This window comes from Rhea americana, unplaced genomic scaffold (genome assembly GCF_003343005.1).
Source record: "Rhea americana isolate MKP2758 unplaced genomic scaffold, rheAme1 scaffold_68, whole genome shotgun sequence".
NCBI lineage: Eukaryota > Metazoa > Chordata > Aves > Rheiformes > Rheidae > Rhea > Rhea americana.
The window spans coordinates 4209179-4227846 of NW_028186845.1; the positions used below are offsets into that span (position 1 = coordinate 4209179).

At 35.2% G+C, this 18668-nt stretch overlaps 1 protein-coding gene across 1 annotated transcript in view; it reads right to left on the minus strand.

Annotated features, from left to right (window-relative positions):
- The window catches only part of IFT81 (intraflagellar transport 81), a 42877-nt gene that overhangs the window by 23477 nt on the left and 732 nt on the right, over positions 1–18668 (minus strand). The window contains exons 3-10 of the mRNA XM_085321076.1: positions 17968–18071; positions 16930–17110; positions 13850–13939; positions 12727–12792; positions 12298–12408; positions 10911–10995; positions 3344–3507; positions 496–591 (exon numbers count right to left, since the gene is read on the minus strand). Of these exons, the coding sequence (XP_085177202.1) occupies positions 496–591; positions 3344–3507; positions 10911–10995; positions 12298–12408; positions 12727–12792; positions 13850–13939; positions 16930–17110; positions 17968–18071 (897 nt within the window). The remainder of the gene's footprint in view (positions 1–495; positions 592–3343; positions 3508–10910; positions 10996–12297; positions 12409–12726; positions 12793–13849; positions 13940–16929; positions 17111–17967; positions 18072–18668) is intronic.

Below are 18668 nucleotides of genomic sequence, written 5' to 3' on the forward strand. Positions count from 1 at the left end.
TGAGTTTACTAACAAGATAGTCTATTTTATAAAGATAGCCTTAGATAGCCTATTTTATAAAGAGGCTATTTCATGGCCTTAAGATGAAAAGCAAAGAATACCTTCTTAATAGGTGTAACAGGAAAACAGCACGTGGTCAATCACAAGCAAGTAATATAACTGAAAGTGAGCCCTGCATCTAGGTCTGACTGCAGCAGTCAGCCCACACACTGTCTTTTAAGAATCTGTCCACAGCTGGAGCTTTACCAAAATAGCTCCTCCAGAACAACCATTCCAGAATTACTGAGATGCAGCTGAAGGACAACACCTATCAGCAACTGAGTAAGCTCTACGCATACATATATTCAAATACTATTTATTCAGTTTTTTGTCTACCATTACTATTTATGTCTACTGGTTTATACTAAATAAATTAAAGAAAAACACTAAGTAAAACATTCAAAGACTAGAATTGCTTTACTGGTTCTGCTTTAGAAATGTTTTGTTCCTTCTTACCTGCTGACGATACATGGAAAATTTGCTATCAATTGGCTCATATTTCATCATTCTCTTCTCAATAAGCTGATTAATTTGTGCATTTACTTCATTTATCTGGAAGACAGAGTAGAAAACTAAGGAAATAGAGCTTTATTTCTTTGTCTTCTCCAAGAAAATCCAATGCTTGGCAAATCAAGTTTACAATGTTAACTATAAGGAAATATTACTAGTTCCATTTTTAAAACTGAGAAACAAACCCAAAGAAACCAGTGAGTCATTCAGTATTGTCCAGGAAGAGGCTATGTTTTTGGACTTCCAGTTCTGCACCCTTATGATAAGACCTGCAGAAGTATGATGTTGGCCCTGAAAAGGAAGTGAGCTGGTGCAGACAGACAGAAAATGCCTGTAAATTGGCACACAGAGACAGAAAAAAGGGTAATGTTGCCATATATTATGTGAAAATGTAATTTTATCAATATTTGCTAAAATCCTTTTTCACTCAACCATTTGTCACCAGTTTAAAGAGGAGCAGATTAAAACTAAGTGACAGCAAATTTCATCAATGCTTTTAAGATTCCCAGATCACCATTTCCAGCTCTGTGATACACTCTTTCTACTGCCACAAAATGCAGCTGTTTGACCATATTCTTAAAATCTTGATCTTCATTCTAGCTGCAGCTTTAGAGCCTACTGCATCTGGCAACTAATAAACAGCTATACCAGTGCACTGCTTCCAGCTTTTCTGATCCTGACTTAATGGTACACTGGGACTCTAATCAGCCATGGAAACAAAAGCCCAAGTAACCTTCCTTTAATTCTCTGCTAGCTAGATAAGTGCTGATAAGCAAGCAGTATAAATAGGTGCTGAAATTCAATGAATTTAAACATAATGCAGGTATAGTGCTGGAAATTACCTTAATGTTTCTGCCAGTAATACCTGTGTGCTTTGAAAGCTAAATATTTCAAATATAAGAGTACTGTAATACCTGAAAAAAATCTAATAAATTCTCTTCTTTTACCACAGCTATTAGTGGTAGAACAGGTCTGAATCTGAAGATGGTTTATGGATTCCTTTCTGTAAATATTTGTTTTATGTATTACAAAATGCACGATAGTAGCTTGCCTAGTGCAACTCAGCTCCCTTTTCAGATATTCAAATAGAAGATTGACTTTACAAAGAATGGTGTCTAAGGCCATGCTGTGATAACAGCCAAGTATACAGCCTGCTTGTATTAGATAATAAGATGAATATTCTTCCCAAATATAACAAATTAAAAGGCAACCTCACAGGTTATAAAAGATCTCAATTCTCTTTAAAATACCGGCACAAACCAGTGATATGCTTGGAAAAGAACAGTGCAAAGCAGGGCTTCAACTATGTCTAGAAGAAATGATTGCAACCACAGATACTGTTCTGATTAGAAGTATGCTGGGAAGGCACGGGCTGAATTACAGAGCTAGCCTAATGTTTCAGGTCTAATCTACAGTTTAATAATATTTTCATTCTTACAAATATAATGACCAGGACCCAGAAGAGCTTTGGGCTGTCACTGATTTTACTTTTATGATAAACAGACTTAACCTTAAATTTGAACATATTCTTGCTGGCACTTGACTGCCAATTCCCGTCTAGGAACATCCAGAAAACCTGTAAACATTTCTTTATTACACTAACGTGACATGCACTAGGAGAACGAACGCTCAGGCTATCAGCATGTTGATGTAGATGCCGAACCTCTCTGCTGTCCAGACACAAGAAGAATGGGGGGTGACAGCTCTAACAGACCCATGGGTAAATCATTCTCTGATCTATCACAAAAGCTCTGTTTCTTCCTTATCTGTCTTTCACAACAAATTAATGATTGGAGATCCTGGGAATATATATTAAAAAAAAAAAAAAAAAACAGCTGGGAAGGGAAAGAGAGGAATTTAGACTGACAGCGTACACAGTGGTATGCAAAACTGTTCTTCCTACCCTCGCTAACATTTTCATAAACTTTCATCACAATCAATAGAAATACTAGTAAGCAGTGCTCCTCTAAATTCAAAACATAATATTATTTATTTAATCTTTAATTATGATGATGCAAATATGAAAACTTCACTGAATGAAATCTAGAAATATACTTGTGGGGCAACAAATCACACATTTGGTCAATTATAAATTATGTTTTGCTATAAACAGAAAGTCTAACAGATCCTAAACTTGCTCAGTAGCATAATTATTAGATTTTTAGGTTTAGATTTCCCTATACAACTAGGATATACATTATGATTAAGGATTTCGCTCATTCTAACAGAATTAGGTTTTAATAGCTGGGAAAAAAAAGGAAAATTAAATCAAATATCTGATCCACAAATTTGCTTTGTTCTTACCAATGAAAACATCAATGATACACAACTATTCCAAACACAAAGGAGTTCTCAGCCATCACACATTGATCAGGAGAAACTATTGCTGAGATACACTATTCAGAGAAGTTTGTTCTCCAATGTATAAATACTCTTTACACGTTGATATAAACTCTGATGATGTCATAGCCTCTTTAAGAGTTTAAAACAAGCTAAAACTGAAGAGAATAAAAAAATCAAACCTCCAGTGCAAAATTAGTATCTCTGTTCACACCACTCTGTTCACAGCAAATTGTTAACATAATTTTTAAATAGCAGTTGAGGATAGGCAGATTTTTTTTACTTATCTAAGAGCTTCTATTTAGTGAATAGCATGTCTTCTTTACTTTTACAACTGAAGGGAATTTCCTTTGGTAATCTAACATATTTTCTCAAGGATGTAAAGTAAGGATAAGAGAATTACAATGTACATATGCTAAGGAACACAAATTAGGTGTGACTCTAGTCAACTTACCTTGATTTCAAGTACATTGAGATCAGACTGGCTCATAGCTGGCTCTGCAACCACCTTTTGTAAGAAATACAATGATTTCTTCTTACTTTCAAGCTCTCTAGGTAATTTTTCAGTAACCAGGTATGAATTGAACTTTATCTCCTCTTCCAACTTCTTCATTAAGCCTTAAAATAAATTAAATCAATGTGTATCTAAACAGAGTAATGTAGATAATAGTTAGGTTTCATTTCACCAACACTTTAAACTATTTAGCACTAGATTACAATAATAACATTAAGCTTGAGTTTTCTTCTCAAAAATAAAACAAATAGGTAGTTATTTGATTTAGATTGTTAATCTGGATATTAAAAATATACTCTATATTACACCTATTACCTATCTTTAACTATACAATTATTATTTTTCTTACCTATCTTTAACTTTACAGTTATTAATTCCTCAACAAGTTCTTTAAATCAGTAAACAAGTAAAACCTTACACAAAAGAATGGCATTGAAAGCCATTTCATTAGGTACATATCAACATAGTGGATTCTATGGTATTTTTTTTGTTGTGAACTAAAGTCTTTTGAAGTTTTTAAAGCTGAGGGCCCAACTTAGGTCACTTATGCTTATACACTTTCAGGGAGAGGGACAGCAAACTATTTAAAATACATTGCAAAATCTTCAACTGACAACAGGCAACTGTAGTGTAATTAGTCCTCCAAGACACCTGCGCCAAGGACTACAGTGAGGTTTGGAAGTGGTATGTCAGATGAAAGTGGGAATGAGTACTTCAGACCAAAAGAACGGCAAGCAGCCAGGTACTTTTTAGAACTTTTTTTTTTTTAAGCATACAGAATTGCCATGAAATGCCAAGAAAAACAAGAAATTCCAAGCCTCTATCTCTTTCATTTACTGTGTAGAGATACAAGAGTACAGTTGATGTTGCTAAAAGAGAGACAGTAAAGGATGCAGGTCAAAGTGGAGGTTTGGGGTCTCAGGCTAAAAGGCTGCTGACCATACCACTGACTGACAAAAGGAGAAGGTCCACACAAAGCGAAGTAGAAGCCTAGGAAAGGGCAGCTATTTACCTCTAGAAACAGGGTACTGAAAGATCTCCCTCACCTTTTGCTCTCAGTTCAGACTGAAAGGAAAGCTACTTGCTTTGGTTGCCAGAGAAGTAATAAGACATTTTAAGGTCTTGAGAAAAGTCCTCGAGAAACAGAAGGAAGTAAACAGCCCTTAGGGAAAGCACTGCTGCTAACAAAGTGAAATCAGCACAAACTAAAAATGAGTGGGAATTCCTCTTTTCCAGCAGTTTAGTCTGTTGATCTATGTTTTTATGTAAAACAACTCTATGAGAGGATGTTTTACCCTTCAGGGAAAGGTCATTCATCTTATGCAAAACAAACGAGCAGCAGCAGCGGTTTCAGAATGGCGAGCACGGTTACTCCGCGTGCAATAGCCATTATGTACTTGGCACTACAGCTCTACCCTGCGATACCAGAATCGGATCTACTCAAAGAGAGTATTAATCAACATGTAAGAATTCCCTCTTGTTTCTTCCAAAAGAACTGGCTTCAGCCTTCCTCAGCTCACTATGGAGCTGGGCAGGAGGGACTAGGTTTAAACGTTTCATTAAATCTATCACCTCTGCAAATGCAGCAAAGCTTCCCACATACACCATGAGCTGAGCGATCTCCTCAGAAATGACTAGGAACACAACTACCAATTTGATATTTCTAATCAAGAACTTTGGCATGGAAATCAAAATGATACAAATTAAATTATTGCTATATTAAATGTTAATATTTTAAATTTTTCAAACTAATTTCTTTTTTTCCAGTTTCCTCTCTTAAGAGCAAAAAAAATTCACCATATGTAACCGATACTTTACTTCTGGTACTCCTCCAGCTTTTTTATAAAGCTGTACATACCTAAGTAATTTACTGTACATATGATACTAAACTCTGGAAACTACCATGTCTGAACAAGTGCTTTCCTAAGTGCAGAGACCTATTGACTTCACAGGGTATAACCTCGATTACTGTCTGGATTTATTTTTCAGACAACCTGAGAGCTGCTACCAGCTTTTAAACACTGACTGTTTCTCAATCATGCTTGCTCTTGAAGGCACAGCAAGCAACGAAGCAAGTTAAAACTTGACTTCGTGATGGGGAAAGACATGATGATGTCAGCATCACTCATGACTAATATAGCTTCTTTCCTAAATACTTTCGGATGTATTTTTACTCCTGTAGGATTTGACATTTGGAGAAGTAACTACCTAAGTGCTATTTCTACTGCTTAACTGCTTAAAAAACAAAACAAACACAGGGCAACTCTTTCTTTTTTCCCTCTCAGTAAAACTTTTTTTTTTTCCAAATTCCCAGGCTAGAGGAAAGCAAAGCAAGCATACTTTAAATCTTTCCATTACACACTTCAAAATCCTGTTTTTAATGTTTTAACATTGACTTATGGTTACAAAATCTACATACGTAAGCAGCACAATAAGTCTGGCTCTTTGCCCTATTTTAGTCAGTTTCTGCCAACCATGTATTTATATGTGAAGAGCTATTAACAGTGATTCCTCATGTTTTCCATTCCTCTTTTTATTATTATTATTACAAAGAGAGCAGTGGGAGATAGTTTCTTAGTGCTTACTTGGTCATGTAGGAATCAGGCAACTTTCCCTACCTAGTTCTACTAATGGATCTAAAGCCTAATTTACCTTGCACTTAAATTCCTATTTTTTTCCCCTTTACAGGCCACTGATTGTGCAATTTATACCAAAAACATTTGCTACAATTACAGATTAAAAAAAAGAACAGAACACATTTATAGGCTATCTGCCAACACTTTGTTTAACATCCCATAGGAAGACCATGACAAAAGCAACTCTAGAATGGGCTTCCACATGGCATTCACTTGCTTAATATCAAAGTCCTCCCTTGCCTTTCTGCAATTGTTCCCAATTTAAGAGTATTAAGATGATTCAGTCCACAGCTTCCAGTGACATCACTTCCCTTTTCCAAATATCAGACAGAGGTCTGAGACATGCAAACACTGCCAGACTATGATCAAATCATCCCTTCAACATCTCCTTTGAAAAACTAAACAGCTTCCTAAATCTTCCACTATAAGGTATACTTTCCATGCTTGTAATTATTCTTGTGGCTCTTCTTTGAAAGCTCTTTAATTTTTCAGCATTCTTCTTGAATTTCTAAACAATAGACACACTGTTGCAGTGAGGGATATATCAGCCCTAAAAACAGAGGTAAATAAGCCATCATTTTTTTCTATGAATAAATGCCAGGACGGCAAAAAAGATTTAGCTGCAGTTTTGCACTAGGAGCTCCAGTTCCACCACTTTCCTGCCATGATCCACAAGCGTTTTTCAGAGTTAGTTCTTCAGAATGAGTCCTCCATCCTGTAACTATATTACTCCTAGAGGACTAGCATCACACTTGGCTATTCATTAAAATATATACTGTTGGCTCATGCTTGGCTTACTAAGCAATTAAGGTCCCTGCAAATCAATAGTCCGTCCTCCTTGTTATCCAATTACTTCCTCAATCTTTATTTCATCTGACAATTTTAGCAGTGATCATTTGCTATTTTCTTTCATGTCTCTGATGCAAATAATAAACAGCAGAGAGCCAAAAGCTGATTTCTGCAGGTTCCCATTAGACATATCTACTCTGTGCAGACTCCTTCATTAATTTACATTTTTAAACGTTCAATAAACTACTTATAATCCATTTAATATATATCATACTGAAATTTACTGCCCTAGTTCGTTCATCAAAATGGAGTGCAAACAGTGAGTCAAGGATTTAAAAAGTTAACCATAACAATACCATTAATCCTACCAACCATACCTGTGTTCTCATTAAAGATATCAACTTAATTTAAAAGTGTTTTCCCCCCTAACCTTGTATCAACAGCAATTTTATTTCCTTCTTTAAAAGTTTTTATTAAACAAGTTCCAATTAAGCCACTCTCCTTTACCACACACATCTATAACTTCAATTTGTAACCTGTTCAGCAGTGTTGATGGAGATTATTTAAACTTGCAATTTTAGGGAAAGACAGTTCTGTGGATCAAATGAAGAGATTTAAACCAAACAAAAGAATAATGTTCATGTTTTCTTTCAAATAAATATGTTAATAATAACATCCTAAGTTGCTATTTTTCATCGAGTGTACAGAACAACACAACAGATCTGTATAAAGCAATTCCTCTTTAACTGGTACCTTTGAAGGCCTCCTTTCTCTAAATCTGTTGCAATGTATTAACTTAATGAAGTACATAAATTAGACATTTCACTGTTTATCAACAACAATCATTTTAACACATTCTCTCTATCAATATTCTCAAGCTAGTTATTCACTTCTCAGTATTTCTGCCAATTAAATGAACAACAATGTTCTGTACAATGGACAGAGATCAAGAATTTCAGTAATTCAGTCCACTTCTTGGCGTTAACAATTTGTTTTTGTGCCAGCAGAGATATTCACAGTAAAAAGACGGCAATCTTGCTGAGAAAGTATGAGTTAGGTTATTCTAGCTAGTGGTCAGAGTCCATAAAAATACTATTCATATTTGGAATGAAAAATTAGAAACTGCAAATTCATGTCACTTATGTTAGTACTAATTGCAGCAACCACCTCTCTGCAGCCAAACAACATACTGAGTACTAACGAACTTAAACAGGGAAGGAGTGTTGTATGGAAACCAGTGTTTGATCAATTTTAGCGTGCAAAACATTTCATAATGACCAACTTGTTTTCCACGATACAATAAAAGTTCTTCTAAATATCACATTATCTTGCTAAAAGAAAAAAAAATCTAAACATTTGCTACATTTACCTGGCCCAGCTAAAGCAGACTGATGCTAACAGAAGGCTAATAAAACTCATAAATATGTTCTAGTTGCATTCCTTAAAGCGTTCCCTTACATTCTATAAAGAAAACTTCATTCTAAATTAATTACAGGATGAAGTAATCAAATCAGTATGCATCCTTAAGAAGCTTCCACTCATTAACAACAATTTTTTATAATTTTAGCTTGTTTTGGAAGTAAAAACACCAGAAGTATTCAAAATGGAGGAAATGATTTCAAGGGAAAGTATCTAACTTCCAGTGAAAATCCACAGCTACCAAACAGCCTTTGAATTGACAGCATAAAAGTTATAGTGATATGAGTAGGCAGCTGAGCTACAGCATTGCAGCCCAAGGGAATTTTTAAAATGAAATAAATTGTGCTAACTATAGACCAACAAAGCTTTTAAAATAAATGGAATCCTGTTTAATACATTTAGGTCCCCTAATTTCAATTATTTCGAAAACACAGTTGTCATTCTCTAATTGCTACTATAGGTAGTATCTTTGTAATCACTACAAGGAAAAGCAATTAGAAAGCTAAGTCTTTATTTGGGCAAAATTTCAACACAAGTCTTTTGAAGTAATGCTTCCAAGTTTTTATTCAGAACATCTGAACGCCTTTTTTCGTCCCTTCATGCAAGGCTCAAGATAAAGAAGTTAAGTATGTTAACTTTATCTATATTTTCATCTCAATGAATAGATGACATATTTACTGACTTTTTATTACGTTGCCTTGGCTTCTGTGAACTGAATCCATCCAGTTTCCATTGGCCTTAAAAATACCCCAGGAACTGAAATAGAAATGTTGACACAGCTTTGCTGCGTAAACTCTCTCTGACAGCTACTACAAGAATGGAACAGTTATAAAATCAATCGCTGGTTTCTTTGAGTGAAGAAGATAGTTCAGATACTCTTTCAGTTCCATTTGTGGTTCAGTAGCTGAGGAAGTATCATAACATTAAAAAAAATGAAATACTTTTTTTTTTAAATGTAAATTTAAGAAGTAATGATAATGCATTATGCTGATCACTGAAAAAAAATCCTCTAAACTCAAAACAACTGCTGTCTGAGGAAGGATTTGAGGCATATTGAAACAGACAAAACAGATCTGTGATACAGCTGGAATATCAAATGTACTTGAAAGAGCAGGACACTGATTTACTTTGCTAAATATAAATCTATAAAGACTCAGATTCTGTCGTTTGGGAAGTAACTTTTAAGTGTATTGATGTCCAACCTGCTCAACAGGAGTTCTCAGTGCACAAATCTTAGAAAAATGGCAAGAATATAGAAATTGCTTTTTAATGGGTAATACCATGACTATAATACAGACAGATAACAAAAATCATTCCACAGCATTTTTCACTACAGCAAGTTAGAATGCAACTGAAAAAGCCTTGTGAAGAGGACCATTCTGAGACTTATACCTTGATATTACAGTCCTCCATACAGTAAAGTATTTCCCTATAAATCAATCCCAGTAATGGTGTAAACAACACCTAAAGCCTGTGATGCGTTACTAATAACCAAATGCAAGAGACAAACTGAAAGGGGTTAAGTGATTTGCCAAAGGTCACGTGCATCAGAAACAATAAATCCTAAACTGACTTCCATTTTTGTTGTCAAATTTCCAAGCTATTCCTAGCTATGTTTCCTTCAAAATAATAATCAGAAACCTAAATGTTGTAAAATCGTAGCCTTTGCAGATAGTTAGCTTTGCATCTATCCTGTAACTGATGTGCCTTCCGATTTGCTATTTTTATAAATGATCATAAAGTATTAACTTACTTCACAAGTAATGTAATTCATGTTGGTGAGGTTATTTGCAGATTCAGAAACCAATGAAAATGAGCAGAAGCACTCTTGCTATTAGTAATGTAATTGGCAATTGTAATGTAACATCAAGAGAACAAATTATTTTTTTTATATATATATACACACACACAAAAATATGTGTATGTATGTATGTGTGTGTGTATATATATATATGTGTGTGTGTGTGTGTGTATATATATATATATGTATGTGTGTGTGTGTGTATATCTATATATTTATAACACATGGTCTATATAAAAAGCTTAATTAGTTAGTGGCTTTATTTTTGATATCATACAAAATTGCAATACCAACTCATGCTGCTTTGAGAAACAGGTCTTAAAACTTTTCAAACAAATATATTATGAACAGAAGGTAACTACAAAAGCAAGTCTATAATGAATAAATCTCAGTGTTAAACGTATTTGTACATTTACTGAGAATATTTAAGAAGCAACATTTTATCTATTCCCAATTATAAATACAGGACAAAGCTTTCTGAATTGGAAGTCTGTCTTTTATAAAATGCTTCTACTTTCTCCAACCCCTTTTAGTCCCAACCGTTTTTTCTTGCAGAATATTTTGGTTAGTATTTAGCTGTTTATAAGGTTAAAAAAGAAAAAAATGAACCTCAAAAACATGACCAAGTTATCTCATGAACTTCCCTTGTGATCATCTCCCTGGCTTTCTGTGGCAAAGCACATCTAGCTTTTGGATCTCCAGCCTGTGCCTTTAGAAGGTAAGTTATTTCTTTCTTCAGCTTCTCTCAAATTCCTATATGCTCTTTTTGGTATTACTGTAATATTGACAGCCATCCAGTGTTGATTTCATTTCTAACAGGAGAAGAAATGTAAAATTCCAAGCTTTATAGATTACTACTTACTTTCAGGTTTTGAATCCACTACTGCATGATGCATTTCTTTCAGCTGGAGCTGCACTCTTTGCAGTCTCTGCTCTGCATGGAACAACTTTTGAGAGATAATTGTACATATACATAAGCTCATTTTTTTGTCATGTATATTCAAACAACCACCAAAACAAAAGAGTATCAAAAAGAATCCTGAACACAAAACCCAGCAGCTTTAAGCATCTGGTGATCATCTGATTCACAAGGTAACATGCCAAAACAAATTTTCAACAATTGGCCTGAGTTTATTTGATATTTTCCAGAGTTAATTAAAGGAAGTATTATTCTTGAACTACTCCTAGGTAAGATTTTCCTTATGCTAGAAATTCATTAAACATTTTTTTAACCAAAAATATTAGTATCTCAAATATAAGAACAAAAAGAAGACTGCTAGAATCAGGACTACAGTAGGTAACTATCTTTATACTGCATTTCAAGAACTGCAGTATAAACTGTCACAGCAATCCACTGTTCTAATGCTGAGCCAAGATGAGAACACACTGGAGAGCTTGTTGCCAAACAACACCCAGTTGATCAGCATTTCTATGATTTAGAGAGATATGTATGAAAAAATGGAATTAGCTGGACGTCACATTCATTTTAGTTGTAATCTCACTTAGATTCCAAGACCCAGCAGCTGAAAGCCTGTCCAGTAATATCTACATTGATTTGAAATCCAGATATAGCCTACAATACTAGAAATCTAGGGTTTTCCCTTTTAACACACCTTTCAAGTTCATGTTATATTTGAAATCAATAGAACGTGGTGTGTGATATTATAATATTGCACTGGAGTTTGTTAAAAATATCTTGTTTTGACAACACGTCTCAGGAATAAAAGTCCACCCTTAGATTCGCATGCCAACTGCTTCCAGCGCTTCCTGTGACATATTATCTTTGTCGGACTTGGAGACCAAAACCCCAGGTTGCTCCTGAATACGTATCTTCCCCTCCAAAACACAGTGAAAAGCTGAGGTATTTGCTGTGTTACTTCCCATCTGAAATCTTAGTCCAAATGCACAGAGATACAAATCAAGCTAAGGAAGCATTTGCTAACTATCATAAAGCTAATGATCTCTCTCTGGGTACTACATCAATAAGTCACGGAACATTTCCTGGGACCGTTAACTATGATGAGAGTGGCAGCTGAGGCAGCCAAGAATCCTGAATGAGATGTTCAAAACTTTCAGGGTCAAGCCTTTTCCTTTAAAATGTACATAGATATTCTTATTTTAAATGGTGCTTAATCTTCTGGTTGGGAGAACCTCTCTACTGTTGTCTCTGATGTTATTCTTTAAACGCATTATCCCCAAACAGATGTCAACAACTATTTATTTTAATGGGTATACTTTCATGTCAATACCTGATTTTTTTGTTCTTGTTTCTGTTGAGCCAAAGATTCTTCTCTCTCTTTCTCTAAGCGAAGCTGTCTTGCTATTTCAAGCATTCGTTGATGATTTTGTACTGTCTCCACCTACAGCAAGTGGATAAATAGTGCATGTTACTGTCAAATAGTTGAGAAGTACATTAAGGCGATCATATGTCTCACAAGCCCACTTAGCACTTCCTTTCCATACATGTTACTACTCAGAAATGACAGCAAAGCACTGGACTCAAGACTCTTAAAAGCTCTGGACTAATGCCTAGGGAGATTCCCTGTGGGTCAATTAGTTATTTGATTCCTTCCTAGACATTCAGCATGTTTATCTTAATCCTTGTTTGCATTCCAAAATCAGAGTTGCAAGCCAAGGATTATGACACTGAAATTTAACAGTGTTACTTCTCTTATTACCCTCTTCTTAAGACGCTCTACTCTTTTGATGAGTTGATCTTTCTCCTCTTCCATTGCACTGATATCCTGAAAAGCAGCAAAAACAGATACAGAAATGTTAATTTATTTATAGTAGCATATGGATTGGATAAAATTCTGTTCAAATTAATATGAAAATCAGAATCCTTCTCTGAGTACACTGAAATAGTTATAATTGCATAGATCTATGATCAGAACACCCAAGATTACAGACTCTGCTCTTTCTTACTTCCCCCCAAATTCCCACTCTCTTTATACTAACAATACTTTATCTGCATCTTTGAGTATTAGTGTGAATAGTTAAAATAAAAGCAGGTGGATTTCTCTAAAATAAAACAAACACAAACAACTAAGCAAAACCAGCATGAATTCAACATCTGATGCAGTCAAACATATGTTCTTAAATGTTACCATCATTACTCCCTTCCTGGCAGGCAATTTTGCATTAAGTTGCATAAGGAGTGTTGTTTGCTGCCACTTTTTCCACTGAAATTGTTTTAAAAGAGACACCTGCTAGTTCTAAAACATGGATTTGATTATTTTTCTCCTTTGATCCTATCTTACAACTGCAGGACTCCACAGATTGATACTGATGAGAGAAAGGGAAATAACTGATGCAAATTTAGGCCTATCTCAACATTTTCTTAGTTTACGCATATGTCTCACTGGAAAGCTGATATGTGCTTAAATATTTTGATGAAACAGGGCAATTTTCTTTGCCTAGCATCACAACCACATAAGATCACCATTTTTGTTGACTTAAGCCCTTAGTTCATTCAACAGCCTCTGAAATTATTACTCTCTGTCAGTAAAACAGAAGGTTTTAAAACACTTAATGTTCATGGGGAAAAGGGAGTTCTAATATTTGAAAATCATACTGAACACAGTCTTGGCTGCCTTGTTACCCATCTGCTTCAAAAAACCCAGTTGTAAGCATGAGCAATGGCTTTCTACTCTGTTTGCCAACAAAGAACAGCTTCAGAAAGGCAGCTCTCAGTTATGACCTCTACAATGTATGCACTGCAATGAGTCCACAAAATCAACAAAAATAAAAGACATTCAAAAAAATCTAAACCAAAGTCATACAATTTTGTCAGGTTTTTACCCTTCTTATTTCTGCAGTAGAGAAACCAGATGTTTTGAGTTGTTCACATTCCTTATGTAGGTTTTTGAATGCTTCCATAAGTTCTTCATACTATAAAATGAGGTAAACATATGAAAAATGAGCTCTGTGCCTAAGGGTTTCCAGACCAACATGTTACTTTATTACTAGGACAATAAATATAAAATATGGTGAGCGCAAGATTTAAAGAGAGATTTCATCACAAAAGTTTATCAACTTATAAAGAAAAAAAAAAGGAAACCACAAAAACCCACAGTGAATTATCTTCTGTTTGAAGGTACATTCAGAAGTTTCAGCATTTCTTCATTGATTTCACATCTTCCCTTGTAATACATAATGTATTTTCAAAACAGAAAGATAAGATGTTATCTGAAAGGAACAATGCTACATTAACAAATTATTCTCCCTAATTATAAATCTGAGCACCTCACATATGTAAATTCATCAGCCCACAAAGATGTCTTGATCTCACAAGAATCTTAATTTAAGCACAGGGACTTGATTTTATAGGATACGGAGCTTCTGCCCTGCAAAGTGGTCCAAGAGCACACTTTACTACTTAACATGTAAGAAATCATTTTGATCGTAACTGGGCACTGGGATCTTGACCCACTGCAGAATTGTGCCCTCAGTATCTCTATATTACAGAGATTGATATATATAGTTTGATAGCTGGAAAGAAGTAGACAGTATGCTACTTCCACATCAGTAAATTGCCCACCAGTAATCTTAAACTGAGAGGCAGTGTGAAAGTCTGTGTGGGTAGAGAAATAACAGGGGACAGAAAGAGTTTAGAAATCTGGATAGGAAACAAATTTAGATTCAACTCAGAGAACTGCAAGCTACGATATAGGGAAAGATAGTTTTCTGCAGAAACAGCCACTCAGTAAGATGGATAAATCTAAAAACAGAATATCGAGTACTTTTTTACTTTCTGGAAAAAGCAATTGATATGAGCACAAAATGGCAACAGCAGAGGCCAGTTCAAACAAAGACAACATATTCCTGAGCAGTGAAGCACTGATCCTATTTTATAAAACCCCAGGGAACCAGCATCTAGAATGCTCTCTTCATTTCTGGGCATTTCAGCATGAGGCATATACTGACAAGCTGGAATGAATTCAAAGAATAACAATAAAATGGCCACAGTCTGAGATTGAGAAAAAGATAAAATACTGGAGAAGGAGCTTGATTAAATGGCAAATAAATGTACTATAATGTACACACAGGCTGGATAGTGAAGAATGTGTTAAGGAAAAGTAGAAATAAAAACACAAGTGGCCTTCAGTCACTTACGCATTATAGAAGTTAAGTACTTTAACAAATAATGAAATAGCATGTAGTCTCTGAGCAACAGTATTCATGATCGTCAATCTCCAACAGCTTTCCTCTGCGTGGATTCTCCAGCTCTTTCAAATGGTGAGTTCACTAAGCCTTTCCCTTATCAGGGCATGAAATCTCAAGACCAAAGGCAAGAACTGAACAAAGGCATAGCATGGTTTGCCAGATCATAACAAAGGGAAGGTTTTTCACTTTCACTGAATAAGAGACATTGTGCAACTGGCCCATCTGTACACACTCTACCTGAAATAATTGACATACACACAAACGACCAAAGAAAACCCACAGGTTCCAACAGGGGAAAGATGCCTGGCACCTGAGGGCAATGCATTCAAGGCTGGACAACTAGATTTATATCTAAAGTTGCTTACTTTTAAAATTATATACTGCAACCAACTTGATGTCCAAATCACAACACAACTGGACAAGTGGCAACCCTTCCAAGTATTGTGTTTAAATAACATGGAAAAATACATTTAAGTTTAATACTCTATCCTGATAAAGCTTGACCATATTCTAACATTTCTGAATTCTCATATTTGAAATGTTTCTCATAAAATACAGTATTTCAAGCCTCTCTAGCCAATTACTGTAGGTTAAATTCTTTAATTTGCTAGTATCTAAATATTTGCATAGTAACATTAAATTACATAAAAGCGCCATATTATTCCAGCTTCTACTTTGAATTAGTCAGTAGGGTATTAGCTTAATAAGATAGTTATATTACTGTAATCCTAAAAAAGAACACATCTTACATAATGGAAATAACTGAGTTGGATATTTATACATATTGGGACTGCGACATACTGAAAAGTACATCTCCTTCTCTCATTACTACTTCTGCTTAGTTATTATGAATTAGAAATCAGATACTGTCCGCAGCAACAAAAAAGAAAAGAATTAGTCAAGCTTCAGCCAACCTATACAGCTTTGCTGGTGCACAGTTAATAAATGTTAAATGTTAATAAATGCATTCAAAAACACTGCAATTTTGCAAGCCACCATATGTAACCAAAGACAGAGAAAAATGGGTAGAAATTAAGTAAATATGTACCTCAGATAATACAAATCTAAAAATATATCTTTGGTTCACTTTAAATTTCAGACCCACTCAGTCTGACTATCTAAGACCAACATTTAATGCTCCCAAAAGAAGTGAAAATATAAAGTGTAGGAATGTCAGTCCCCCAAAAAAAAGAAAATTTTGACTTATCCATAAAAAAACAAATGGTCGAAGCAGAAGTAGGATAAAACTAATACAAACAGTAGAAGCAAAATATTTTGCAATAAACAGACAATTAGGAGATGATGACCTTTGGTCACAATGTTGCCTGGATTGATTAGAACTCATAATTTATGAAGTTAAAAATATATATATATCATATTTTGCAGCAAGAAAAAAGAAGTGTTTAAAACTTAAGAAACAAAAAGCTCTCTTAGTCAACATGATCCAAACATCACTTGGCACCCAGCACTTAACATCTTTAAAATCTTTTAATGAAATGCAGTATTAATATAAAACTTTGGGGTTATCTGAAAAAAAGTACTCAAGAAACATACTTTTATTGTGAATCTTTGCCTACCCTTGATTCCAACATGGTTTTAATGTAACTCTCTTAAAGATTTCCATTTCAACAGTAACTCCCTGATTCATTTATCCTCTTCCTACTGCCACTTTAATTAATTAATGTAAAATGTTGATATTCATAAAAAAATGCTACCTGTTTGTTGGTTTCAGCCACAGTATCATCCTGTAGGAACTCAGCTGGCACTTCCAGTTTTACTAAGAAACGTGCCAGGTAGGCTCTTTTCTTAAGTTCATTGGTCCTCTGAAGAAGCCAATATAAGACAGGATGAATTACAGGTTTGCTTCCAGTAACTAACCCTTGGCGAAATGCACTCCTATACAACAGCAACAGAAAGCAAACATCAGTTACCAATAAATCTCAGACTAAAGAACATTGTCTTGGAACAAGCAATTTACAGTATTTTGACATTCCCACTCTATCTGCCTAATGGCTTTCTTAATGCTATTAAGAGAGAGTGTTCATGATGCCAGTTTGCCATTTATGATCCTGCTTCTTCTACCTTGAGACAGCTACAAGCCCATACACATAAAAAGACTAAAGCCTGCAACAGTGGGTCTTCCATTTCTGTGATATTCTCCAAGAATAAAGGCAATCGGGGAAGAGTGTAGGTTTTCTGAATTATAATCTGCTACTGGAGGGTGCAATGCAGCCTCGTCAGCCTGCTCTGGAAGGGAACTGGAAGGGACTGACCCTGCCATGCGGCACCCTCTCCTGGCTGACTCTGCAATAGCACCTGATGTAGCAGGTCTCAGGCATGGAGTGCATGACTGAAAGGCAGTCAACATCTCGGAGCCTTCTGCTGGCATCACCTACCCCAAATAATAAGTATCCTGTGGGGGACAGCAGAGAAACTGTCTTCAAAACGTTAAAAATAATCACTGGAATAATCAAAAGTTAAAATACACACAACTACTGAATGGAGGTTGAAGCTGTAGAACAAAGCCAAATTATTTTTGGTTAAATCAGAACATGAAGGAATTTATTATGACCATTTTCTTTTTGAATGAGGAAATGGCGACTGGACAAAGAGTGACTGTTCATGATATCTTTCAAGTAGCAAAATATTAAATTTAGATGATGCACAGGTTTTTGCTTGCCAAGCCATTTCAACACAGTTTATTTTTAAGATAAATATGTTTTACCATTATTTATAGACTAAAAGATACTTACAAGTCTGATATACTTCCTGGGGGTTTGTATTTAAGGATACCAAGAAGACTCAACATTCTTTTAGCTGTTTGTTCTGGCGTTTCCTCTCTAATGTCAACAGAATGCTAAAAAGTTAAAAAGAAATAGTTAACCAATATTTTTACAAGTCATATTAATTAACTGATAGCATAAAACACCATCCACTTGATACATGATATGTAAATACAGTGAGATGTTTCATGTGTTAATTTTTGGCATACATTCTTCTGGTAATGGGTCCACATCCATATGGACAAACTGATTACTTTTAGTACGGAAGTCACCAATCCTGGCATGACAGGGTGCATGTATCTAAGACCCAGGTGTATAAGTTATAGCTTCCAATCTTACACACGGCTTTGGTAGCCTCAAGCAAGAGGGAGTCAATATCCACCGTTACAGCTGAATCACGAAGTTCAGCTCTTGACCAATTCCTGCACTTGATATGTGAGCAAGACATGGCCTGGCTTTTGTCTTAAGAATGCAGTCATCGTCAGTATGAACAAAGTTAGGATCTGTATCATGATTCCCAAGGAAAAATTTAGTCTTTAGTCTCCGGGGAACAAGGATCCAGTATCCCTGGCCCAAGAAACATTTGCTAGTTTCTCGAAAACAAGCAGATATATAGACAGAGAGGATTCTTGCCAAGCACATTTATTTCCGTGAGGATTCATACAAGCTAT